General features: G+C 34.2%; 2 protein-coding genes across 2 annotated transcripts; both read left to right on the top strand.

Moving 5' to 3' along the window:
• Positions 1 to 337: 337 nt before the first annotated feature.
• Positions 338 to 11,262, top strand: LOC128163761 (uncharacterized). Its single transcript, XM_052827411.1, has 8 exons — positions 338 to 477; positions 2,137 to 2,304; positions 4,676 to 4,841; positions 4,955 to 5,166; positions 5,451 to 5,610; positions 5,881 to 5,930; positions 6,724 to 7,150; positions 7,399 to 11,262. Exons 2-8 carry the CDS (start codon positions 2,164 to 2,166, stop codon positions 9,753 to 9,755), a joined length of 3,513 nt encoding a protein of 1,170 aa, XP_052683371.1. The 5' UTR covers positions 338 to 477; positions 2,137 to 2,163; the 3' UTR covers positions 9,756 to 11,262.
• A 2,281-nt stretch (positions 11,263 to 13,543) lies between these two features.
• LOC128163999 (uncharacterized) lies at positions 13,544 to 16,083 on the top strand. The gene is made up of 2 exons (XM_052827708.1): positions 13,544 to 13,628; positions 14,105 to 16,083. Exon 2 carries the CDS (start codon positions 14,628 to 14,630, stop codon positions 15,837 to 15,839), a length of 1,212 nt encoding a protein of 403 aa, XP_052683668.1. The 5' UTR covers positions 13,544 to 13,628; positions 14,105 to 14,627; the 3' UTR covers positions 15,840 to 16,083.
• The last annotated feature ends 11,835 nt before the right edge of the window (positions 16,084 to 27,918 follow it).

Here is a 27,918-nt window from a genome sequence, read left to right as displayed (position 1 = left end):
ATTTCAGTCAACTTCATGTACTTATACTTACCAATGATAATAAATTATAATAATTATAGATAATTTGTTGTGCTTTTAAGTGGTATTTATGTACATAGTTGTTAAGGGATAAGCTCTAATTGATGAGTACTAAAATTTTCATTTCTTATTACAATGATTGACCATTTCTTTCCTCTCTGTATTTAGTAATCTTTCTTTTTATTTCTTAAACTAATGTAAAAAGCGGCTTCATTGTACATGAGAACCACGGGTTACGGGCCCTGAAGAAGAATTTAAAGTCATTAGTCAAGAAATTACCTTGCCAAACACGACGCACATTACTGTTTAAAACTACTAGTACGCTTCATCTCTATCATAATTGATAGGGGGTTAACCGATCGACTACATATCATGCTATAATGTGGTTAAATTTAGAATGGAGATTCCCAACTTTTTCTGCGTTTCAACTTTCGTTTTAGCTTTATGGAGAAAATTGAGGTAAGTCTCAAAAAAGATGAACCACGATAAAGTTGATTTATCCACTTTTTCATGTTCCGTGTAAGACGATTTCTAACACAAATACAGTGTGCATTTTAAGGTCACCTAAGTCACTAAGGTGACCACACCTGAGTCACTCAGTTGACCTATTCCAAATGATTTTCGTCCGTCGTCGTGCTTTGCTTTAAAATACATGGCCACTTTTTTCCAATGTAGTACAATGTATATGGGGTATAAAAGGTAAAATTTATGATCTTTGTTAATCAGTCGCCCTATAGGCAAAATTAAAAAAAATCATATAGTGACAATGTATATAAAGTTAAAATTTTTTTTCTTCTATGCTGAAGAGAAACTGACACTATATTTAGAGAGATAACAATGTTGTCTTTTTAAATGCAAGTTTTATAACACCTAAGACAGTGGGTCTTGCTACAGTTTAGGCGAATGATGTGATCTTGGAATGTATTACGATTTTAAAGTCGTTTGTAATGCTGTTAAATTTGAATGGAAGACGAATACACATTTAGGAAAATAATAAAACTATCAAAGGTATTAATTATGATAGACCTTGCTCTTTGACAGTTTGGTCTCTGGAGGGGGTAAGGTACTTAATTATGAATATGAACCATGAAAATATGCTAAATAAGCTATTTATTTTAGATATGCTGACATAAAAATGAATGTAAATTGAGAGGATATAAGGCAGACCATTTTTATACGACATGAATTATTTTGATTTTCTTATATTTACATTTCCCAGTTTCTTGGCCTGTGATAAAACTATGTATCGATTTTGTACTATAAAACCCATAACTTCAAATGACGGATAATTGGGGCGCCAGCAGGGTACGTACAATGGCTTCAAATTATATAAATATAAGTAATAAGGAATCATTCTTTGAATATCATGAGGTGATAATTTCGGTTAGGGCGTGATCAAATCTATCATAAATCCCTTCGGGTTTTATTGGATTTGATCACGCCCCGACCGAAATTATCACCTCATAATACTCAAAAAATGTTTCCTTATTCCTTAATTATCTCTCTAAAAATACACTTAAACTTGATGTACCAAAATAACTCTGACGGGGATTGATTTTTTAAAGAGGGCTATATAACATATAACAGTTTCCAAAGTTTGTGATTGTCACCAGAGGGTGGTGGAGCTATAGGTCGGATACGGAAAAGTAATTAATTTAAGTAATCTATTTCGTTCATCTTCATATATACAAAGAACATTTTGAGAAATTGCACAATGTTCCTTTCAAAATATTTAATTAATTTATGCATTTTTCAAAACATATAAAATCAGTTTTCACAGTAAACAGATCATTGTAAAATAAGGTTTATCATTAGAGTCAAACTTTTTTCAATATTCGGTCATACACTTTTATTACCTTAAAGCTTTTTGCTATTTATAGTTTTATAATCCTTGTTGAAAGATATATACCAGGAATGGGAGAGGAGGTTCGTTGCCTTATTTTAATCAAGAATAAAGATAAGATAAAAGCATAAATGACATTCCCCGAAATGTCGGAGTACATGTGTGTATATTGTATTGAGGTGACCATTAAAGCTTAAAGGTTTCTTGCTCAATTAGATAAATAAAAATCACAGATCGGTGAATGATGATTATGTGTTAATATGCTACCATTACAGATCGCTGAACGGTGACTTTGTAGCAAAATGGCTGATCAACAGAATCGAAAGCTACAGGAACGAGAGTATCGGTTTTATAAAGAAATCCAGGTGAAATTCCGTGAGGTTGTGGATCCACTTACACTCTCGGACTATCTGGTAGCAAGCTGTCTCACTGAAGATGACGTGGTACGTAAAACTAGCAACTAAGATGTATTCTGTGGGATTTTTCCCTGTCGTGTGTGGTTGTTTTTATGTTGCATTTCCAATTACATTATAACTTCAATATGTTACGAAAACGAATGAGAAAATACTTCTTCCAGTTGTTTTAAGTGTTCAAGTAGCGTAGTGGACAATGCACTCACTTTTCACAGCTGCGACCCGAGTTCGATCCCCGTGATCAACAGCGGTTGTATGTAATAGGGTATGGCGGTCGCTCGCTTGGACACGTGAGTTCTCTCCGGGTACTCCGGCTTCTTCCCGCACCAATGACCCACGCGCTAACATCCGTGCCAACGAGAGATATTAATATAAGTTGAAGAACTTGCTTATCCATCGTTGTAAAATAAATAAAGTTCAGTTCAGTTGTTTTCCCTGAATTTCTTTATCCTTTTGTTTAATGTATGACTTTCTTAAATTTCAGATAGGGTGTAACGTTGTGATTCATTTACATATGTTTTGAAAGGTTGATTATACGGCACAATCATATGTAACTGATGTGATTACTAAATAATACTCCATGAAAATAACTCAACAATGAGAACTGCGATAAAAAGGAGATCATCGTATATGAACATAAAAAAAACTTATGAATAAAGATTATAATGTAAAAGAAACTATTTAAAGTATTTAAAAAATACGAAAATTTAATAGTTCAACATTTTATCAATAAATGAATATCCTTTGTAATTTTTTTATTTAATCAAAAGAAATCGTTTGTAAAATATATAAGCGCCTTCCTTGCATTGTATGCTGAATCTGATAAAACATGAAGGGTATCAAATGAAATGATACGTGAGTTACTTTATCCCAACAAAGCTAGCAGAGCAATTGCAATGCACTTTACATGGTTAAACGTTTCAGTGGATTTTAATTTTTTTCACCGGAACTTTCATTAAATTAGCCATCAAATTAAGCGATGTTGTTAAAGGACGGAAAAGCATGTAAAACACGTAGTTACTTATTTTAGAATTTAAAATAAATCAAATATAACAATTACAAAAAACTAATTAAAAAAACTTAACTTGTCAAACTCTATAATCCGGTTACCAACGTTTAACCATGATGATATTACCTCATAAAAATAGTTAGAAAGTGTATGAACGAAATCAGCATAAATCCTCTTATTTTTATAAAAAAGTATTTATTTTGTTTAACTTGTATACATGTGTATATTTACCATTATGTATTTAAGTATTGAAAACACACCAATCTTTTCTTTGAGTGGTAAATATATATGGAATTATCTTCTTTTGGGAAATTCTTTTATTAATGATACTTTTTTAACTTCAGACGAGTGTGTGAAAGATTTAGATTCAAAATGTCTTTTTTATTGTAGTACACTACTCGTTTTTGTTTCAATCCAAAGTAATTGGGAAAATGCTTTAGAGGAAACTTATTTCATTTCAAGTAAATAGGGCCAAATCTACACTTTGACTATTTCGGGCAGGCTTCTAAGTTTATGTGAATTACCATGCTTATAACAAAATTCGCTCATCAGTTGCAAGGAAGCAATGGTTTGCATCCAAAAATGGTCTGAAATGTTTAATTTGGAAATTGCAACTTTTGATTAGAAACAAATATTTAAATTATCTTTTCTGTATTACGTACGAACTAATAAGCAATCTCTTCAGTTAAAACACTACAAGTCTTTTTTTATAAATATGAAGGTGTTATCAAACCCTAATTGTAATACAATGTATTTGTAATGAAATTGACACAATTCCATTATATTTTTTCTGTGTAAAAGCATTCAAGTATTTTGGAAAGATTTCATATATTGGTGAATATACCGGTAATTGGTAATACACTGTATATCGAAAATAACAACCACTTGACCATGGCGGATGTTATCTTGGGTTGATATGATCTTAACAATACCCAACTATATTGTTGTATTTTTCTTGAAAAATATTTAATGAATTAAACTTAAACAAAATCATCTGGCAGACAAGTTTAGTTTACTGCTTTTTAAAATTATATGAAAACCAGGTTCTAGCGAAAATAAAGTTTCGTGTACTTTTGTAAAACAATATTAAACATGGGGAATTTTTCTTATCTGGCAGTCAATACTAGCCAGAGTGTAAAATTCATAAAAATACGTACATGTAAAATATAGTTTGTGAACGTAACAAATAATAGTAGTTAACATTCTAAGGTTTAAAAGGTAAGACTAATTTCTGTGCTGTTGATCAGTCTATCAAGCCGTCTCTTGATTTATTGTTTCTCATTATTTTATATTAAGTAGCAATAGTCTTTTCCTGTGTTTTAATACTAACGAAATATTAATTTTCAATAATTTTTATTATATATTTCATGTTTGATATCATACTACTTTTAGGACAGAATCAAAGCAAAGTATCAAAACGATGGAAGGTCAAAAGCCGCTGGTGAATTGTTAGACAGACTACGAAGGCGACCAAATTGGGTGTATAACTTATTGTTGGCTTGTAATCACCCAGAGTTAGGCTTAGACCATCTATGTAATTACATCAAGGATAAAATGAGTGAGTTTAAGTAAATCAGAGTTTGTAAGACAAAATGACAATTTGTCAACGAAACAAGTATTGGTTAAAGTCGCCAATATACATTGTGAAAAATTATTACTTTACTGTTATAGCTCAACTAGAGATACGAATTACGATCCGGTGCAATGATGGACACAATTGTGCAGGGATTTCAGACTCTATAAATGATGCATCTGAAGAGGTTTTGACTCAACAAGGAGGGGGTACACGATCAGACATAGAGAAGATTCTTGCTGATTTCAAATCTAGAGTTGATCCCGAGGATTTTGTTCAATATCTCACAAGACTGAAAGAGGAAGATGAGGTGAACATGTTATACTCGTCAAACACTATTTTATTTAATCAAAAATATTATATACACTATCTCACTAACCACAGTATAAAAAGCTATATCGCTAGGCTAGGGTTGTGTGTATCTTATACACACTATTTGACAAGAAAGTTTATGCTCTATAAGACTTAAAAGAGGCAGATGAGGTACATGTTTATCTATGAGGAATATATATGGATGTGGTTAAGTTTGCGGCTGAAATATATTAAACTGCAAGTGGGTCATTTTAGTAATTCTGAAAGTTTATCCTTTAACAGGAGGCCGTTAAATGTAAACAACAACAGAGTGGCCGACTCGCCGCTGCAGAAGAACTAGTGTTTCTTTTTCGAAAAAATTACACACATTGGAAGCATGACCTACAGGAAGCTTTAAAATGCGAAAGAAGTGGTCTACAAGACCTTGGAGAAAAACTTTCTAGTAAGTGCAAATAGCTGGCAGTTAGTACATAAGGCACACTTTAAAAATAGGCACAGTGAATGTATATAAGTTCTTAGTGCAAAGTTAACGTATGGTTTTCATAGAGAAGTGATATAAAGGACCCTTATATGAAAATATTCATTAGTATTTAACTGTCACAAAAATACTTAATAATTGGAGAAATTCAGGAAAAGTGAATCTATAGGTACTGTGATATAAGTGATATACAGAGGAACTGTGCTTTATTAATTTGTTTTGTTCAATTAACAGAAATAGAATTTAATGAGTGGGATTTACAAACAAGCATACCTAGCATGGCGGTAAGTGAGAGAGAAAGGTATTTCAAAGTCAAAAGAAAAAGATCACAGAAAATGCCCAAAAAGTGATATTAAAATAATATCAAATTGCATTAATAGATCTTTTAATGGATAGATAGATAGATAGATGGATAGATAGATAGATAGATAGATAGATAGATAGATAGATAGATAGATAGATAGATAGATAGATAGATAGATAGATAGATAGATAGACTCTGTCCCAAGATATCCTGGATTCACATTTGGCTTAATTGCTTGATATTTTTAGAGACTTCGGGGTTTAAACGATGTTCATTCAAAAGTATGAAAGATTTCTCAGTCGAAAAGCCCATGTTAGCTTATCAGGTTTCAATACAATTCTCTAACAAAATGTGATGTCTACGGGTATTTTGTATTGAAGCAAGCCCTGATGATACGTAGATAAATTGAGCGATGTATTCCGAATGGAGAAAAGATGTAAACATTCCCCATTATAAGTCTCCATAGGAATCTGTTTTTGTTCCTGTGAATTTTTCCGAGTGAAAGATGATAATGTGTCAATGAAATTATCTTGTAAATTATCCTTTTCAACTTTTTCAACTGCACTTCTTTCACAGGTATGTGTATTATTTATTAAAAATCGTCCAAATGTGCTGCATAAATATCTTGGGACAGACTATAGATGATGTTTGCTAAAAATGATCAACTTACTCAAAATCATCGCTAAGATTCTTTTGATTGTGCATATGTTTTAAGATGTCAACTTGATCGTTAGAGTATTATGCATTTACACTTTTTGTTTCTCATCTTATAGTCAAACTCGGACATTTCTACAGAAGACTTTACCAAAAAGCGAAAAGAACGCGTGTTAGAATTAGTACGCAAACAGGTTTTACATGCAAAGTCTTTAGATGAAATTCGAAAGGTGCTACAATTGGCTGAAGATATCAATGCTTCTTTTGAAAAGCTTGAAAAAGGCTCCTTGATTCTCATATTATCTGTGAATTCTATTGATACACTGGAAGCTATACAGCGGCTCTACCTTGGAGGGGTTTTGATAGAAGCCATTAGAAAAGACCTGTTGTCTGAAAAGCGCAGGCATCACATTTTGCAAGTTGCTCAAAAGAATGGAGCAAAGGATGGAGACATTGATGATAGCTTCTTTGACAGTCTGGACTTTGATGTAGAAATCTGTCCAGCTGATTTCCAATTCTGTTATCTCAATCTCAAAGCTATCAGAGGTATAAATGCAATCACTTTTATTTTAACAATTGCTATGCTTTTATTGTTTAAAACAAACCTTCAAGGTATATATTTCATAGCATTGATTAGATTAAAAAAAACCACGTTCACTGTTTTTAATAAATCTAAGCATTTTATTATTTAATTTTTAATTGTATAATAATATTTTAAGAGTAAGATGAACAAATAATGACGTTTGCAACATTTTGTAAAGACGTACTGTAGTTTTGGAATACCATTTTTTCAGATTTATCAATTCCTGCATCACCTTTCGAGAGTATTACTGCTTTTGAGTCTAGATGGAGAGGACGGGGAATACAGAGATCATACGACAAAAGCATATCGGACGACGAGACAATCTACGACAAGATCGACTTCCCTCTACCAGCAATCATCAGTAGGCTACTAGAAGATCCCTTTTTGCAGAGTCGTTATCTGAAAATTGCGGCTATGTTTATTGGTCCATTAGATAAATGTTGCCATTTGTTTGTGGACTGGTTATTTGAGGAAATTAAAAAATTTGAAAAAAATTACAAATATGGAAAGGAGCTATGGACTATAGGTTCATGGCTAGGATCTACATTTCAGTTTTCTTCTGTTGAAATACAAGACAGAATTCTGTTTGAAACTAAAGCTTTGAATGGGAAAATTCAATTTCATATTGCCTCTGCAAATACTGGTGGTTCTCCTGAGTTGAATGTTGAGGCTTGGGAAGAAATTGTCAGAGATGGAATCATTGAATTTTCTGAAACACATCAAAAGTACAGGTTTCAAAGCCCAGCGCTGGAGCAGTATTTCATATTTAAGAGCAATGACTCTTCAGCTATCAACATTTTTGGGTTTCTTCCTGTGTTTCAGTTGGCAAAGAATCCACATGGTCTTACCAAACCTCTTACTGAATTTGATGGCGATTCAAAAGTAAAGATGGAATACCTTTATTTGCACTATCTTGTGATGAAACATAAAGATTCAAATAATCGCTTAGCTGCCTTAAAAAGCCTTATCCCAGCAGAGAGAATATACGTGGTAGACCTACAAGAAGAACCTATCGAACCCCAAATTGATGTTTTGAGGGTTCTTATTGAGGAACAAATGATTGATGCTTTTGTAATTGTTAAAGGTCCTGACGACAAAGAACGTTGGGATCTTTCATCTCAAGCAATCAAAAAATCATTGCTTGTTCAGGACATAAGAAGCCTAATTAGTCTGGCCAGAGTTCTATCTTGGATCGGGGCGATGCAGATTGATGTTGATGCAAAACCGGATCGGTTGGCAAATATTTGTGTTACGATACTAAGAAAAAGTTCGTTCACTTATCCAGGGCATTTATGCCTCAAATATTCTGGAGCTAGTTTGAAGCCCTCAAGGGATGTTGAAGATTTATGTACCGGGCTCCAACTGATTCCAAACGTTTGTCAGCTTGATTTGTCTGGGACATCCGATATTGAACCTGAGGCTTATCGACAAGTTATTAAAGCCTGCAGGTTTAGCAAACTTTCTTCTCTAGTGCTGAACAATACCATCTTGATGAACAAAGAAGATCCTCAGCCTATCGGTTTGCAATATTTGCCTCATTTGAAGCACTTAGAAATTGAAGGGTGCAACCTCGGAGATGCAGGTATTCATGCAATGTCTCTTGATTTCAAAGAAGCTGGCCAACTTACAGAGTTAAGTGTTGCACGCAATAAGATAACTAGTTCTGGAATCTTGGAACTGTCAGGTCTTTTGATGGAAAAACAAAATCTTCGCATAATAAGAGTTCATGAAAATGATGTAGGTTATGAAGGGGCTGTCTCGTTAGCGATTCTCTTTAGAAATCTTCCATTCCTAGAGGTTGTCAATTTATGCGATTGTAAAAGAATAACAGACAAAGGGTTTGAGTTGATCATTGAATCGCTGAAAGGCAAAAATTTAAAGAAAATGAATGTCAGGAATTGTGGGTTCTCCCAAAGGATTTCAGAAAAATACTTCAAACTCTTGAAGAACATGCGCCATTTCCAACACCTTGATTACGGGTGCAATACTATCGGTTCATCAAGAGTTGGACCAGGACCGAGCATAAATATATCTGAAGTCTTTCTTGAAATGATGAGTTGCAATAAGTACTCGTGGAATCTTTTGAATTTATGGAAGTGTAACATTGGCTTTACGACTGTATTTGAATCTGCCCACCAACTAGGACATTTGTCAACCTTGACAGATCTTTGCCTGCAAGAAAATCAACTTAATGACAGGGATGGAGTTTGCATTGGCGAGTACATGGTGACGTCATGGCATAGCCTTCGCAGTCTAAACCTTCGTCAGAACAATATCGGAGATACTGGAGCGGCTAAAATTTTTGAAGGCATACGTGAAAACCTAAAACTGAAAACAGTTTTCTTGGACAGGAACCAGATAGAAGATGGTGATCTGATACAAAAAATGGTGGAGTACTTTGTTGATCAGGGAAATATGGAGGAGATGGACGTATCATACAACGAGGTCCCTGAATATTTAAACACAGAAACCGAAACTAGAAAGTTTTTGAGAGGCAGGGCTGCAAACATACAACCATGTAATGGCTATACAGAGATATCCATTAATAACCGATTCATGAGACTGTAAACAGCTATAAAGAGAGGTTTACATCCATTATGCATAACTGAAGAGACTTGAAATCCCGTTGCCGGAATTGTTACAACTCAATCTAATGTGAAAACTTAACACATGCTTTATGTACACTTCATTCTTATTTAAAGCTGCTTGGTCCGATTTTATATCAAATTTTATGCATGCTTTTAAACGATGGCTATGCTTAGTATATGAATTATAATAGACATTGCAGTAGTTTTATCCATTAATTATGCCAAATTTCAATGAAGAAAAATACGTACAAAATTTGCTAACAAAACAAACAACAATAAAGGTACCGCGTTATTTCGCCTCATGTTAAATTGCACCCCCTGACGACGAGACGGGTATGGTTGTATTACGACTTTGACATCGCTTTAAATAAAGGTCGAAATGATCAGACAAATTACAAATAAACATGTGTACGTTTTTTTCGCTATAATATTTCCAAAGTCTGCTTTCTTTACAATCAATGCATTGCATGCAGGTTGAATAACCACAATCATTCAGGGAACGAAACCAAGCGGTTTCCTTTTCTAAACATTCCCGTGATGCAATTTGTTTTGTTTTTTGTTTGCCCAAAGAGAAATTATTTTTATTTACTGTGAATATTTCTAACTTTGAAAGGAGACTGATTCTGCTGGTGTAAATAGGAGAAAGTCCATAACTTTCTAAGATAAATGATTTGTATGGAAAAAGTGTTGATACTGTAATTACAAAAAAATCGGACCAAGCATCTTTAATGCGTATTCGTTATATTCTTAACCCCATAGATTTTTTATATGATGTGTAATGTATACTACTTGTTCTGACGTTTAAATCTTATTTGATATTGCATCGTTTATAGAATACTGGTTCTCTGTACAATCTGTATATCATTAATTCGTTAGTATTTTGATTAAATAATTTCAAAGTATAGATCAATGCATGTATCAACTGATTAATCTGACATTGATGTATAGATGTTAAATGTACGTCTTGAAGCTTATTTTCCTAGCTACTACAACAATTTTAAAAACCGACACTATTTTATGTTTTCTATACAATGTACTCTAAAAAAAATTCATGATTCATGATTTGGTTGTGTTGATTGAGCACTCTCCTTTTCCATAAACAATAAATATTTTACATTCCATTTATACAAATTTCTATTCTTGTTATTTTCTCCACTCTAATCATTTGTTACAACAGAAGATGTAAAAAAAAAAGTGAACTGCTTTAAACAAAGCAAACATTTTTAAACATATATATCTGAATTATAATATTCATGGGAATCTGATGTTGAAAGTTGATGCTAATATAGATAAAATGAACATGTATCATCTTTATGATATAATATTGTCGGTTTTAAACTTGTGAATAGTGTTTACAGTCCTATACAATCAATTTACAAAAATTCTATATATACATCATGTTTGTTGCTTAATATAATGGTCAAGAATTGTAGCAAATTCGATGTCATAAAGTTTATTTTCGAGGTGTCATTAAAACATTAAGATTATTATTGAATTGAGTTTTGATCTTTGGGCTCTATTGCCTGCATGGGTATCCAGCCCTCGGCCGCCGGGGAGTGGGCGTTGGCGGGAAGTAACACCAGAAACATGTTATGTTAGTTGGAGCTTTCAGCACAAGAACCCCTTTACAAGCAATCTAACTTGAAAATATTGCAATACCAAAAATGTGGGGAAACTCCTAACTGTAAATTTTCTAATGTTGTCTACAGAATTGATTGCATCCTTTTAAACTTACCTATGTTGATGAACCACAAGGTTCACTTAACAAACAAAAACCAGTTCATAGATTTCAAATCAATAACGGCGGTCAGCAGCTTTCATAAAAACACTTTAATTTCCCTGATCATTCAGTTTTGTCTGTGAAAGTTAGAATTCTAGAAAAAAAAATTACCATCATACCAATAGCCAATCGCTGAGTATGTCATTCTGTAGGCAACGAGAACTATGGATAAGAACACTAGGTACGGCTTTTCATGTCCATGACTACGCCTAGGTCTCTATGGATTGTTAAAAAGTCCTATGACACTTACATTGTTACATTGTGGACTTGAAAGATTCCCCAGACGTTCAACATTATCGTTGCAACCATTAGGAAAAGCCGTACCTAGTGTTATACCTAAACCAATTATGTACACCATGTTTCCTTTGATTCATTAAACCTACATGTGGTTATCCTACTTACACTAATAGCAGCCTTTCCAAACATGAAATGCTTCAAAATCATAAATCGGTTTTGGACATTTTTAATATCTCCAATAAACAAATTAAATTTGATTTAGCATATTTAAAATGGATTATATAGCTTCACAAAGATCCTGCAAGAAAAGAATAAAACACTTGTTGTGGACTTCTAGACTACTCTATATTTAGATATGTTGATGGTGTTTTATCCGTCAACAGTCATTTTTAATCTTATGTTAACTCAATATATCCCTTATAACTCAGCGAATGACATTCAAATTGTAGTTGCAGGTTAAACATGCCTTACAGAAGCATTGTTAACATTAAAATCGGAAAAATAATTTTTGACCAAATTTGTGACCATGTTATTTAAGCAGATCGGTCAAGACTCGTTTACATATCACGTGACTTTGTTTCTTGCCAAAACCAATTAAGGAAAACTCCAGAAATCACAAATAACGTCCATTGGAAATACAAATTACAAATAATGAATTAATTGCATAGTGTGGAATCATCATTGTTCGTGAGTTTCGTGGGTTACCCTTGCCCACGAATTAACATACCACGAACGTTATACAAACATTTGTTAACTATTATATATTAACGAAACAGAACTTGCTACCAACGAAATTACGTCTCCACATCCAGGAAAATTTGGGCTACCCCCGAACATTAACCACCATGAATAAAAAAGATTCCACAGTAGATGAAAATTATTATCATAGAAATCACATCGAACACGCTTGCCGATATTAAAGTCGCATGACACATGGAGTACAGTCATGGGCGGTTAATCGAGTTCACATGGTAAACAACTTTAGTTTATAATGGGGAAGGCTAACTGGACTTTTTCATTTTTTCTAAAAGTATATATGATTGTAATTAGTACATATGATTGTAATTAGGTTCATTTTTCTCTTTTCACAGAGAGAGAGAGAGAGAGAGAGAGAGAGTTTTCAACAAAAACAACATTCATTGACCAGCTGAAGGAGAAAAATGTACCCAATGTTTCAAATGTTGATTGGGTATTGGTGGCAAACAATGTACGCTTACCATAAACAATGATGCATATCTCAGATAAAAATAGATTATATAAGAATACATATAGATACAAACATTAAGTACATACATTTAAAAAAAAATTCCGAAATTCAATTTTTGTCAGTTTACTAGGGGTTGTCTTTCACATTAACCCTTCCCCCATTCTGCAACCTTTTTTTTGTCTTCCTTAACTTGTTCCTTCTAAAGAGTTGCCAATTCGTAACGTATACATATGGCAGCTCTTTTCTATCCCCAATCCACTTACTATCTGCGTTATCATATCTTCCGTCCGTGTGTAACTTGCAATTTTACTGTGTAAAGTCAACCAAATAGTCATAGCTGCAAGTTTTCTATTTTATTTATGATTTTCATTGTACTTAACTCTAATAGGTATTTAAAGTCATTTCATGAAAATTGGGAACACGCACACATCTTCAAACATTTCAATTCTGAGTTTTACAAAAATACTTTATCCGAAACTATCCCTGGGTACATTTATCTGCTTCACGCCAAGAAAAAAAGTAATACGCAATACTTACTTGACAACTAAGCGAAAACACGCATTTTGTCACGGGCAACAATGGGCCAGGAAGTATACTTATTCTTCCTGGACTCGACATGTTGGATTAAGGTTTGTTGTTATTGATTTTAATAATAATTTCTTTACAAGATGCCAGTAAAAATGAATTTAAATGATAACAAGGAACAACAATTTATCACCTCTTTTTCAAATAGACGTTAAAACATTATAATTAAGATTGAACGAAAGATCACTAATATAAGACAGATCAAGAATCAGCGATTTTATCAATACAATTAATGTTTTAAAAGATGTGAAACAGCTATAAACTCTCCTAAAGCCAATATATAACTAAATTTTATAATGAAGATTTATTGTTAACATATAACCATTATCAAAATAATTTAGCAGACTTATGTAAACACCTTTGTACGTCACAAACGTTGCCTTTATGTTATAAAAAGTGAAGTAAAAATCACAATTTTAAAAGTGTTATGCTATACTTATCTTAGAATAAGTCACCAAGCTAACTTATTCTGGAAAACGTATACATACTAATCCGAGAAATACTATTCTTGCAATTTCAGGATTTCTATAGCTGTGTAAAAACTGTCTTATAATGGACCCTGAGTCCAGCCTCCAAGATGTGATACGGTGCCATCTCTGCGAGATATCGGTTCCTCTTTTGCACTGTGTCATTTGTAACATACATCTGTGTAAAGCCTGTGAGAGTCATCATCTATCTGATAAAACCAAAGAACACATAGTGGTGCCATTCAAGTACCAGAGGAATATTCCTAAATGTCAAAACCATTCATCAAACTTTTGTGAAAGTTACTGTGAATATTGCTACTTTCCCATCTGTACACTCTGTGTTTCCTCTAAAGGACATCAACATCATAATGTAGTGGAGATTTCGGAAAGTATAGAAAGCAAAAAACATGTATTGCAGAAAGATTTACAAGATTTGGAAAAATCTATTTTGCCGAAATATTATGAGATTGTCTCAAAATAAAAGCTCAAAAAGCTTATCTGAATGAAAACTCCCAAAAATTAAGAACAACAATCAATGAATATGGAGAAGAGTTGCACATAGACATAGACATTGTTATGAAATGCCTAAAATCTAACCCAAGCGAAATAGGCTCCAAACACCTGGCTGTCCTAAATAAACAAAAAAATGAAATAGTACGCATCATTTCTGAAATCACGGAGAGCATTGCCAACCTGAAAAAATTATTGTACTCTAATGATATCAGTCTTGTCTCTGGCTACGAATCCAGGAATACTGAATTTAGAAGATTGCCGCCTAAACTCACGGTTTTCTTTCCAAGTTTTACCCCTCTTATACTGAGCACAGATCTGGACCAGTTTTTTAAACCTTTCGATTCTCTGTCAGCGTCATCTATCAAAACAGAAGAACATGGTTACACAATTGATGCCGCATGCGCCAAGTTGTCTCTACAACAAAAGACGTTCACTAACGGACCGAGGGTGTTGACAGATATAAACACTGTATATGGACGTTCTAAGAGAATTGGCAGCGTGCACTGTCAGAGCAATGACGAAATATGGACATGTGGTGCAAATAATATGATTAGACTCTTCAATCTTCAAAGAGAACAAGTAAAGTCAATCAGTGTTATGTATGGTAACTGTCAAGAGGACATAGCAGTGACGATGAGTGGGGATTTAGCCTCTGCTGATTTTCATGATAGATCTGTGAGCATCGTGAAAGATACACAGATACAAACAGTAATCAGAATACAGGAATGGAAACCTCGAAATTTCTGTTGTACTGCCTCTGATTACTTCCTGGTTGTCATGGACAATTATGATGAGAAACAAACAAAAGTAGTGAGTTACTATGGCTCCACAGAGGTACAAACTATTCAGCACAATGAAAAAGGACAGCCTCTTTATTCATTTGCTGAATTTACTAATATGTATAGCATATTTGTTAAGACTAAATATATTTGTGAGAACACGAACTTAGATATATGTGTGTCAGACATAGGAGCCCGAGCAGTAGTGGTGGTTAATCAGGCTGGAAAACTCCGATTTACCTACACGATTCCTCTCTCTTTAACCAAACCAGCTTTCGAACCAGCCGGAATCACTACAGACAGCCAGAGTAGGATCCTGATTGCAGACTGCTTCAACAACTGTATCCACATCCTGGACCAGGACGGACAGTTCCTTCGATACATTGACAACTGTGATTTACAGTGGCCATTAAGTTTGTGTGTGGACACCAAAGACAACCTCTTTGTGGCTGAGTTCAATACAGGTATAATAAAGAAAATTCAATATTATGAGTAAATAAAATATGCCTGTTTATATACACAGGATTATACATAACCTTTATATCATTACCAAAATGAGATCATGAAACTTATCCTTAACACGATTCGTGACATGTAAACAAGTAAACAAACTGTCTTAACACGTGATTTGGTTTACCTAAGAATATAAATTGGTTTAATTAAAAAACATTATTCTCTGTACCATATATATTCCATCATGTTGTGGACGTGTGTCTCAATGGAACTAGTAACACTGAACTTAATAAAACTACTACACAGTAAATTATTTATCTTAAGTAGTTCTTTTCTTATTAATCATTCCTGTTTTGGTAGTTGAATGAAAGTTTTTTTATCAGTATGTATAGTTAAAATGAATGAATGTGACAATATGAAAAGACAGGAAGTTAAACAACACATTGATCCTTGGATTCGTGAAAAAAAATCTAACCTAATAATTCCTGGATCCTCCACTAAAAAAGGAAAAAAGATCAGTGATCAAAGAACGGTTGATTATTACCTGATATTTATTACCTGCAATTTTGTAGGTCAATATTGCTTATGACCGAAAACGAGTATACACTGTGCGTAAATTATAATAGCTTATCAACATAAAGCTTTATGGATTAAACTATGCAGACCTCAAGTTGTATGATTTTTCTTCTTAAACCCTTGATTCTTTGTAAACTGTGATTTTGTAATTCTTTTTCAAACTTATTTTTAGTCAAATCCATTGCGTTGGTGTAAAAACATAAACACTCTAATTCATTTAATTCAAGCATTTACTGCCAACTTTATTCTCGTAAATATCTTAGCAAAAATAGACTAGAAAATCAGACCTGATACAACGTGTCAGTCAGTATAAAAATATCATTATAGTGCTTTTTGTTTAATTTATGTACTATAATGTATGTACAATTAAGCTCTCTAACTTGTTATACCAACTGATTTGACTTAAAGAAGATTTTGCATTATACATTGTTTCACTTTGTTGCTTTTCAATATCATGACTCTGTACTCAATTTACAGCAAAGCTTTCCCCTTTTTCAGTTCACTAACGTTTTCACCAGTTTGCTGAAAATATGTTTGGTAAAAAAAGAAGAGTATGAGCGACCTTTTTGTAATCAATTTGATTGATTAAAAAGTAATTTAACTGCTTTCAAAGAGACTAATCTTCGCATGGAGGTTCTTAAACACAATATTCATGAAATACTATTCAAACTGTTTAATTCTTACTACGTTTTTATGATTAAGTTCCGATCCGCTGTCACCAACTCTCCTTAATGCTGGCATGAATTCATAAAAATATCTGGTCGCTATATAAGTTTCGATCTTTCCTCAGTTTCCACTGGGGTATATAAATGTATACCGGTCGAGAAGGTTGCAGTCGGTTGCTTTCAGATTGAGGCATTCAGGTGGCACGGACTTCTAGCTGGCACGGACTTCTAAACTGCTAAATGCATGATTTGAACATAGCAATTAAAAACTTGCTTGTAAGAAGAAATATCATTAATGGTAATTACAAATAAAAGAAAATGAATTAGAGTACATTCTATAAAATCATTTTCAAGGTATCCGTATTGTATGTATAAAAATGTATGGCTGCCTTATTTCATGTGCACATCGAACACGTATATTATCATCCATATAGAGTGCATAAAAGAGTGCATAACACTTGTTCAAATTCTGTCGTACTACATTCAAAAGTGAAAATAAAATTCAAGAATTCTTCAATACTATTAGAAGTTAAAAGTGAATGATTATCAGACCTCCAAAGTAAACCAATTCTAGAAAGAAGCTTTCAAAACACACAGGAATACAAAATGACATATTTTTCAAGAATAGCACATAACATGACGGATTCAAATTTTTAGTTTAATTTACTCTTTTAAACGAATCCCTGGACTTATCTGCAATCAGAAGAACAGGTAAAGAACGCCGAGATCCTTCTTTCCATTTGAAGCGGTGTTTATGAAGTATTTTCGTACATACTTAGGTGTCCGAATTTGCTCTTCGCCTCTTGTATCTCATGTCCTATATGCTTCAATTTTTTCATCTGATGTCTTCATGAAGATTAAACCAAAACATCATTTGAACATTCGGTTTAGAATAGCCAATCATCACGCTTAATGAAGGCAAAACTAAACGAGAATGAAAATTAACATTTGTGTACACTGCGTCCAATTTGTGCTCGTCGCATTAAACTACTGTCCTTTCTGATATATTTGATTTGATAAAATGAAATATATCAGAAAGGACACTACCAAGCAGTTCATTGGAATGCAATATCAAATAACATACTGTTAAATCATTTGTCAGGAATAAATGTATCCTTGAAACGGCATGTCATTTTCACTAGTCCATGGAACGTGATGTCCACGAATATCGATGAAACTGTGTTTTACTAAATAAAAAACAAAATCACTGTAATCTGGAGATGAATGTTACTATCTTCAAATGGTTAGTATACTGTAAATTCCTAATTAAACGCGAGGAATTAATATCCGCGTAAAATCGCGAGAAGTCCGTCTCGCAAATTTTAAAATCTCGCTTTTAATTTTGGGAAACAGGTAAACAACATGAAAGTAAGATAAAATTTCGGCATTCGCGATTTTATGTTCTCGCGATTTGATGGTAAATCGTTGAATCGCGGAATTAAGTACTCGCGTAAAATAAGGAATCTACAGTATTCCATCCTCACAAGCTTGGACAGCAGGATATGTGTTCAACCTCTTCGCAGTATTCGAATGGACCTTAATAAATAGTGGGTTGTTGTCAAGACTTGATCTTAAACATAGCTTAAAAGGATTTCTAATTCGTTTTCGCTTTCACTCTGAACAGATTGGGATTATTGCTGACAAATTGAAGATGTTTCCCTCACTTGCAGTCAGGAAAGACCATATCAGAACCTCCTCAGAATGCAATGTTATAGAGGCATTAACTTTGAAAAAGATATGACATGTGCATTAGTGAATATCGAGAAAGAGTGCATATAATTATTTAATAGCATACTATAACCTGCCAGGCAAGCGTCACTAGTTACGCTTTTATAATTATAGAAGACATCTTAGATCCCTTTTATGTTGAGGACGCCATTGTCTCAGTTTTACTGAAGAGTGGACCATTGACCTTTTTCAAAACGACGAATTGTGTTATCAAGGTCTGGGATAAATTCATCTTGCTAAGAGTGTTTTCATGACTAACTTAGCTTTCGAAGAATTGATACAGAAATTGGAGAATAGTCGTCAGAACAAAGTCGGCGTAGTCTTGGATTGAACTGGGATCTTGAAATCTACTTGTACATTTCAACTTTCTCTCACGTTGCATTCATTCTCATTTCAGAAACACTGGACTGTCATAAACACCTTTCAGAATATTGTCAAGTCCAGCTGTAGCAGTGGAGAAATTCTTTGAAAGTGTGTCAACATTTGACTATGTTTCAGTAGTGTATGTCAATATAAAAAGTATGATGTTCAAGTTTCGACCTTTTTTGAGTTTTAGGCGAGGATGTAGAGTGCGACGGTACGACGATGCGTGAAGATGCAAGTGCGAAAGTGCAAAGTTGTGATACTGTTATCGCTTCTTTGCCTTCGAACTCTTACTGTTGCACCTTCGCTCTTTGTTTTCGCCTTCAAATGTGTATAGAGCTCTTTATCGTCATTTTTTAAGAATTTAAAGACTTTGCCCTTTAATAAAATTCTTCTTTCTTTTATTGTTTAAACCATAGCATTGAACCATTTGGGCAGATTCACTCTGGACAGTGACAGAAGTCTGGAAAGACACACGCCCATTAGAGCGGGCATTACATTTTATATGGAGTACATAATAATAAGGCTTATCCAGCACTGTAAAAAGATACCCGGTATGACATAACCCGGTAAAATAATACTGAACTTTAATTTATAGTAGGCAAGATGGCCGCCACACTGCATTTAGCGCAATAACACCATAGCACCTTCGGCAAATCTCGGACAAGTACGGTACCTGCATCAAATTATGTAGAGAAAAAAATGTGAAGGCGAAATTGTGAAGTTGCGACGACGAAAGTGCACAGTTGCGAAGCAAATAAGCGATATAGAAGTATCGCTTCTTTGCCTTTGCAACTGCGCACCTTCGCTTCTTCACTCTTTGCCGTCATATCTTCGCACTTCAACTCCTTTGTCCTCGCACCTTCGAACTTTTCCCTTTGCAACTTCGCACTCTCGCATCTTTGCCCGATAGGCGAAAGCGAGAATGTCGAACTAAGTGGCTTCATAGTCATACAAAGGAACACCATAATAAATAGTGCAGTAGTGTGCGAATGCATACACATGGTTTTTCTTTGTTAAAAGTTCATAGAAAGTTGTAGAACATCAATTGTATTCAATATAGCTATACATACAGACGAAATTTCTCACTTTGGGTTTTTGGTATGAAAGAACAATATTGCATCTAAACAGAAAACTCGAAGACCACCTGTACAAGTAATGGACAATCATGATCTTCTATTTTCGCAGCTTCTCCCACATGAATAACACATGGGAATGGATGATTGTCTCAGCACGATTAAAAAATTCAGACACTATGATTTTTAATATTGCAGAAAATAAACTTTCGTGTCTAGTCCATTTACGGTCAAATTTGAATCCTTCTGCTTCTCTGCCCGTTTTGTTCCGTAAACGAAATTGGAATGACTGTATAATGTCCGAGGAAATCTTTTATCAAGCCCTTCGGGCTTTATGAGATTTGATCACGTGACCAACACGTTTTTATATCCCGATAGATCTATACATCAAAAACTGAAAACATTTCTCAAATCAGGCGCGTAGCTGCCTATACGCAAGTACGCAAGTGTTACACATCATTAGAGAGAGAGAGAGAGAGAGAGAGAGAGAGAGAGAGAGAGAGAGAGAGAGAGAGAGAGAGAGAGAGAGAGAGAGAGAGAGAGAAAGAGAGAGAGAGAGATTTTATATGGAGAAAAAGAAATTTACCATTCAGTACTACCTGTTTCAAATTATTTTGTGTCTTTAACATTGTTTGTTTTTTATATCTAAATTTAGCAATTATATACAAATTATTTAGTTCTGGTTGTAACGCGCTCTCTGAATGGCCAAAAAATTAATTTACATCGTATAAAGAATGTCGCATACGTCATAGTAAGACTAACGTCAAAAACGTATTTTGTTTAATTTTACGTCATTTTAAAGGTCAAATGACATTTTTTTTTTTAATGAATAGTAAAAAAATTTAATTATCAGCAATGAATTCAATATTTATTAGTTCTATACGATATCAAATAGTTTTAAACAGTTAACGCTTTTTTGTAAACCCCTTCGCGGCTTATAAAGCGTAAACTGTCCCAGACCATTTTATATCGTATAAAACAAATAAATAATGAATTCATTCCTTAATTAAAAAAACATCCAAAATTTAAAAGAAAGAAAGTATTAATAAAAAGCAGCAATAAGCCTGTGTTATCCTGTTTTTCTGAACCATAAATTTGATGAGTAAACGAGATTAGGGTCGCAGAACTATCTAATATTCTATCTATATAAAAAAAAAATGAGTTGCTAAGAGGATCGTGGACAACTATACAATATCGTTCAATCATTTCCGCTGGGGCAAAACTAAAAATTACTTTGAACAAAAAAGATCATATACATGTAGATGATTGAATAAATTTCTTGTCTTACTGATCTTACCAAAATGGGGGACTAAAAAAACACATCTCGTTTAGCTTTAAGATTCCTTGCAATATTAACAATATCATATGCACTAAAGAACTATATAATAAAGAACAATTGCACTTAAGCTATAGAGAATGGGCCCTTTTTCAGTGCCGTTTTATGTTGAAAATATCACCAAATTCCTTTTCCCTCTAGTTGTTAAGCATTGATGTATACTTCTGATTTATACGCACGCTTAAATTTACCAAAATTAGCATACAGTTTAAAAATATGAGGATTTTTAAATGCCTATAAATAATCGAAATCCGGATAAATCAGACTGAACCTTCTTGGGTTGTGTTTATTCATATCAGAGAGAGAAGACATTTAAATCAGCATTGTTCTGATGGTGGATCGATTGGCGCGTTGCTGCATCCATTATAGTGATCAAGGTACTAAGGACCTGTGTAGACTAGCAGGAGTGCAGCAATCACGAACGACGTCTTATCAGCCGATGGGGAACGGGATGGTTGAAAGATTCAACCAAACTTCAATAAAAATGCTAGGTACTCTAGAAGATAAGCAAAAAGAAGATTGAAAAGCGTATGTAAGTACTCTTGTGCATGCATACAACGCTAAAAGGCATGATAGTAAGGATATACGCCATGTTATCTCATATTTGGCAGGCATCCACGTCTGGCAATCGATGCCTACCTCAGGTTAGACTCTGACACGGAACAAATGCGTAGTCATGACAACTATGCAAAAAAACTCCAAAAGCGGTTAGATTTCTCATACATGATAGCTTCTCGTGAAGCAGATAAAATTGCTCACCGCTATAAATCGCACTAAGACTCCAAGGTAAGGAAGGGTACCGTTCTTGTCGGAGACCGTGTTCTCATTAGAAATGTTCGTTTAAAGGGAAAAACAAACTGGCAGATAAGTGGGCCAGAGATACATATAAAGTTATAAATCAGCCCAATTCCGACATCCCAGTGTTTTAGGTTAGGAAAGAGTTTGGGAATGAAAAAACTAAGACATTGCATAGAAATATGCTACTACCCATTTTATATATTCCCAAATTATCTGATCACAGCAAACCTAGCCCAACTTTGCCCAAACACAGTAATCAATCCAAAGCGTGCCAACAACCAGAGAACCTCATATGCAAATCTTCTAGGGTTGATGATATTGCTTCGTTTCAATCTAGTTCTGAGTCTGAGTCAGAGGATTCAGATTCTTGATCATCTGATGGTTGTAACGTTTATTTTATACCTCAGAGACGGGTAAATGTTGCACCAGGTATTGTCAGGTATTCACCCCTTAGTTCTATGTATTCTCAAAAACTCCTAGGTCCATATTTGATGCAGGTAATTCTTACAGTCCTTCAACGATAAATCGTAATGTGTCTGTTGACTCTTTTTCTGCGAGAGAATCACCAATTCTGCGAAGGTCTACCAGACAGAGTAGGCCACCAAATAGGTATGGTGAGTGGCTGAGTCATTAAATAACTCCTGTGTATTTTGTGTAGTGTATTCAGGAGAGATTGTCAAATAGAGTTTGATTTCAGTTTTATAAAGTCTGATTTCAGGTGTAACTTTGATCAAATTGCGTGTAATTTTGCAATTTTATTATTATCATTAAATAATTGTAAAAAAAAATGTCAGGAGGCATTTTCCTTAGCAGGGGAGATTCATAATTCATATATATTTATTTAATGATTTAATGTTCATCAGCGCGCGTTGCTGATAAAACGCATTGTTGTATATATGAATGAGTGCAGGTGTGAATGTTGTGATAAGTAACATGGTTTTTCTTATATGTCTAATTCACCAATGACAGATGACTTTTAAGTCATTAATATGCATGCGTTACCAACTTTATTCACTATATACACGCAAGTCCCGCCAAATTCAGTACCCACAGATTCTACCCTTTACGGTGTTAGATTCATGTACTCCTCATCTTCAAAGATTCAGTATTCCATTTATTATTTAACGTCCTGGACACCTGGTCAGATCCCTGTTTAAAATATTATTGTAAGATCATATTCAGTAACACTGTCGGTAAATTACCGCTATTATGATTGGGAAAACCATTGTGTTTGTAATTAAGGAAGAAGTCTTTTCCGGTTTGTTGTACGGTTAGCGCCGGTAATCGGCAGCTCCCATAACAGTGCTCAGTTTAGGCGGAATTCTGTGTATATTACGTGATATTCTGATATGTGGATTAGTGGAGTCTAATATTAATATGTTTGTGAACGTACACCAGTAAATATGTGACTTGTGAGTGTAAATTTGGCAGCCTAACCATAATGGCCATTTCGTGCAGTCTGAAGTCTATGGTCAGTCAGTCATTACAGAAAATCGGCCAGGTAATTCACCTGTGTAATGTGACACTACGGAGGACCAGACGCGGAACCAGAGCAGGAATACGTGGTCAGAGAGAAATTCGCGTTTTTACAAGTAAGAATTGCAGAGACCAAAACCTAACTTGTTACATACAGCAAGGTGTTAATATTAATAACCTCATTAAGTTACCACTTGTGAATATCGAAGGCTTTTTAAAATCTGGAGGTGAAACTACACACAAAGAAAAAGTCTTAAAAAAGCATAGTAGATCATCAAATTTTGAAAGGCGAATATGTTCTGATAAAAAAACCTAGAATTTTGAAAAAAATCAATTTTCAGTCACTAATACCAACGCAACGCAAACACAATCTTGTGTTTGGTGTTCTAAATTGTCGGTCGATTAAGAACAAGGCTCTCTCGATTAGTGACTACGTCGTTTCAAACAAAGTGGATATTTTTGCAATGACTGAAACCTGGTTAGGTTCGACTTTTGACGATGTCATAAAACAAAAGCTTATACCAACAAGCTATGACTTCCTTCATCTCAACAGAGAAAATCGACGGGGAGGTGGTATTGCTTTATTGTTTAGAAAAGAAATTGACATAAAATACCTTCCTAATAAGGATTTGGAGATCGATCAATTTGAGTACATGGACTTTTCATTATGTCTGGATAAAACATGCATCAGACTGAGTGTCATCTATAGGCCCCCTCCATCAAAATCAAATGATTTACGAACCAGCATATTTTTTGACCAATGGAATTCCTACCTTGATCAAATTGTCACAATTCCCCATGAAACCATTAATACCGGAGATTTTAATTTCCATATCGATGATGAAAAAAGCCCAAATGCAGTAAAGTTTTTACAAACATTAGAAGATCATAACTTGATTCAACATGTTTCAACACCTACCCATAATCGTGGACATATACTTGATCTCCTGATAACAAGATCTGATTCAACGGTGCTTACAGATGAACCTTCTGTGCATGATCCAAACTTATTTGATGCACACGGAAACTCTCTTTGTGATCATTATTCCATTCAAGCAGTGTTATCCTTGGGAAAACCGAAGCACACTGTGAAGGAAATAACTTTCCGAAAATGGAAAAATGTCGATCTCGGGGAGTTATCAAAGGACATCACGCTTGATATACCGAATGATAATTCATCTATTTCTCAAATCGTGGACCATTACAACACCACGATTCATAATGCTGTAGAAAAACATGCACCACTGACGAAAAAATCTGTGTTACTTCGACCGAACACCAAGTGTTACTCTGAAGAACTCCGTGACGCAAAACGCGAGAGACTCAGAGCTGAAAGATTATGGCGTAAGACAAGACTGGAGGTTCATAGACAGATTTTCAGGGACACATCCTCCAAGACAGCAAAACTCTTGTATAAAACCAAACAAGACTATTTTTCCAAAAAGATCGAAGAGTGTGGTAAGGACAACAAACAACTCTTTAAACTATCCAAGTCACTGATGGGGAAAAAACAGGAAACTATTCTACCGTCTTCAACATCCAATAAGGAGTTGGCAAATGAGTTTTCTAAATTCTTTATCAAGAAAGTGGCAACAATTAGAGATGGTCTGAGAAAGCTTACTACCAGTAACACCGAAACATCGCTGTCCGTGGATATTCATTTCAGTGGCGATCCGTGAATGAGTTTTCGACACACAACAGAAGACGAAGTGAGGGCAATTCTTGGCAAAGCACCTAACAAGGCATGTGAACTTGACCCAATTCCAACTTCGATCTTAAAAAAGACCTTAAGTGCCGTGGTTCCATTCATTACTAACATTATAAATGTGTCATTCGATCAATCAGAAGTACCATCAGTTTTCAAAGAGGCACTAGTGAGACCATTGCTGAAAAAATCCGGTCTGGATAAGGAAGTATATAAAAATTATCGTCCTGTATCTAATCTCCCTTTTATCTCGAAAATTTTGGAAAAAGTTGTTGCAAACCGTCTCGACGAACATCTGGACAAAAATTTGTGAAGGGATTCCTTGCAGTCGGCTTACAGACAACAACACTCTACGGAAACAGCACTTCTCAGGGTTAATCATGACATCATGGAGGCTTTGGACAATCAATCGTCCGCTGTAATGGTACTCTTTGACCTTTCAGCAGCCTTTGATGTTATAGATCACAATTCTATTTCAACGGCTAGAGACAACTTATGGAATCCATGGAAAATCCCTGGCTTGGATAAAATCATATCTTACCAACAGGCACCAACGTGTTGTGATTGGATCGGATACGTCAGACCCTTGCCATCTTCAATTTGGTGTTCCACATGGATCCGTCTTAGGACCAAAATTATATTGTCTTTTTTCTAAACCAATTGGAGACATATGTCGTCACCACGGTTTCAAGTATCATTGTTATGCTGACGACACCCAAGTATACATGATAATTAAAACCCATGAAAACTGGAACGGCTACTTTCTACGACTCGAAAAATGTTTGCAGGATATAAGTAACTGGATGTCAAATAATCTACTTAAATTAAACCAGGACAAAACCGAATTGATAATTTTTACAACAAATTCCAATCTAAAAATGTGCCAGTCCTACAATTAAAAGTCGGAGAAAGCGTCATCAACAGTGTAAAATCAGTTCGAAATCTAGGCATCCATTTCGACAGTTCTCTTACCATGGAAAAGCAAGTTTCATACATCATTAAAACTTGTAACTATCATCTCAGAAACAGTGGAAGAATCAGGGGATTTATCTCAACAGACGCTTGTAAGACATTGGTAAATTCCTTAGTAACTTCAAGACTCGACTATGGAAATAGTTTACTTTTTAACGTAAACAAAGGCTCCATGGATAAATTACAAAAAATCCAAAATACCGCAGCTCGACTTGTGACCAAAACAAGAAAACGAGATCATATCACCCCTATTCTTGCTGACTTACATTGGCTTCCTATTGAATTCCGTCCGAAATATAAAATTCTTGTTTTTACCTATTTGACAATTCATGGATTCGCTCCAGAATACTTACAGGAATTAGTTACAATCCGTAAAATAAACCGGATTCTACGATCCGACGGGAGCTTGTCACTGATTTTACCTAGGGTGCGCACTAGCCATATGGTGAAAGACAATTTAGCTTTGCTGCTCCCTATTTATGGAACAGCCTTCCAGTGCGTATCCGTCAAGCCAAATCCGTTCAATGTTTTAGAAAACAATTGAAAACTTATTTTTATAAACTGGCTTTTGATTAATTTTTAAGATATATATTTATGTGTGCGCAAACTTTTTACTATATCCAAATTTTACCATAGATGATTGTAATCTGTCGACATATATTATTTACTTCTCCTTTTGTTTTTAGCTATGCATTTTATGTTTTGTAATGTCCATTTTATGTCCATTTCATGTAAAGCGCCTTAGAGTGATAATTTTATTATATAGGGCGCTATAAAAATTATTATTATTTATATTTATTTTATTTTTGACTTGTCAAACGTAAATTTGATTTAATTGTTCATTAAATCAAGATGAAAGGAAATAAAATAGTGCATTTTTTCTCTTTTTTACTATCATACAACTTGGCATAGAAAAAAGTAATTAATGTTTAGAATCTAACAAGGACTATATTTTTGGCGTAATATTGGCGTAGGAAAATATCATATGTTTCGCAATTCAGAATTGCTGCAGATTACTGAGTATCTTTTAGCATTTTAAAAGCAATAACATTAATGTTGGATTTTTTTTACTAATGTGAATTAATTATATGATACTTGGGTTTCAGAATATGCTTTTAAAATATGATTTGCCTATCAAACTATATTTTTATAAGCTTTTTAAAGCGCCCTTTCTATACATTGATTTTTGTGAAAAATCACTAAAATTAGATTTTCTCTCTTATTAAATGGTCAATATATTAGCTTTTCTGTAAATTTATGTCTTTATAAAAAGTCTTCATAATACATAAAAATCAGAAATATTTCATTATTGGAAGCATAAAAAATAATCAAAAATCCTTCAAAATTTAAGAAAATTAGAGGAAATGCGGGCTAAGCAATATCAATTTTAGTATGAATACATTGTATTTATTCCAATTTAGTAGTAT

Source organism: Crassostrea angulata, chromosome 9 (assembly GCF_025612915.1).
Source record: "Crassostrea angulata isolate pt1a10 chromosome 9, ASM2561291v2, whole genome shotgun sequence".
NCBI classification, from domain to species: Eukaryota; Metazoa; Mollusca; class Bivalvia; order Ostreida; family Ostreidae; genus Magallana; species Magallana angulata.
This window is presented reverse-complemented; position numbering and strand designations above follow the sequence as displayed.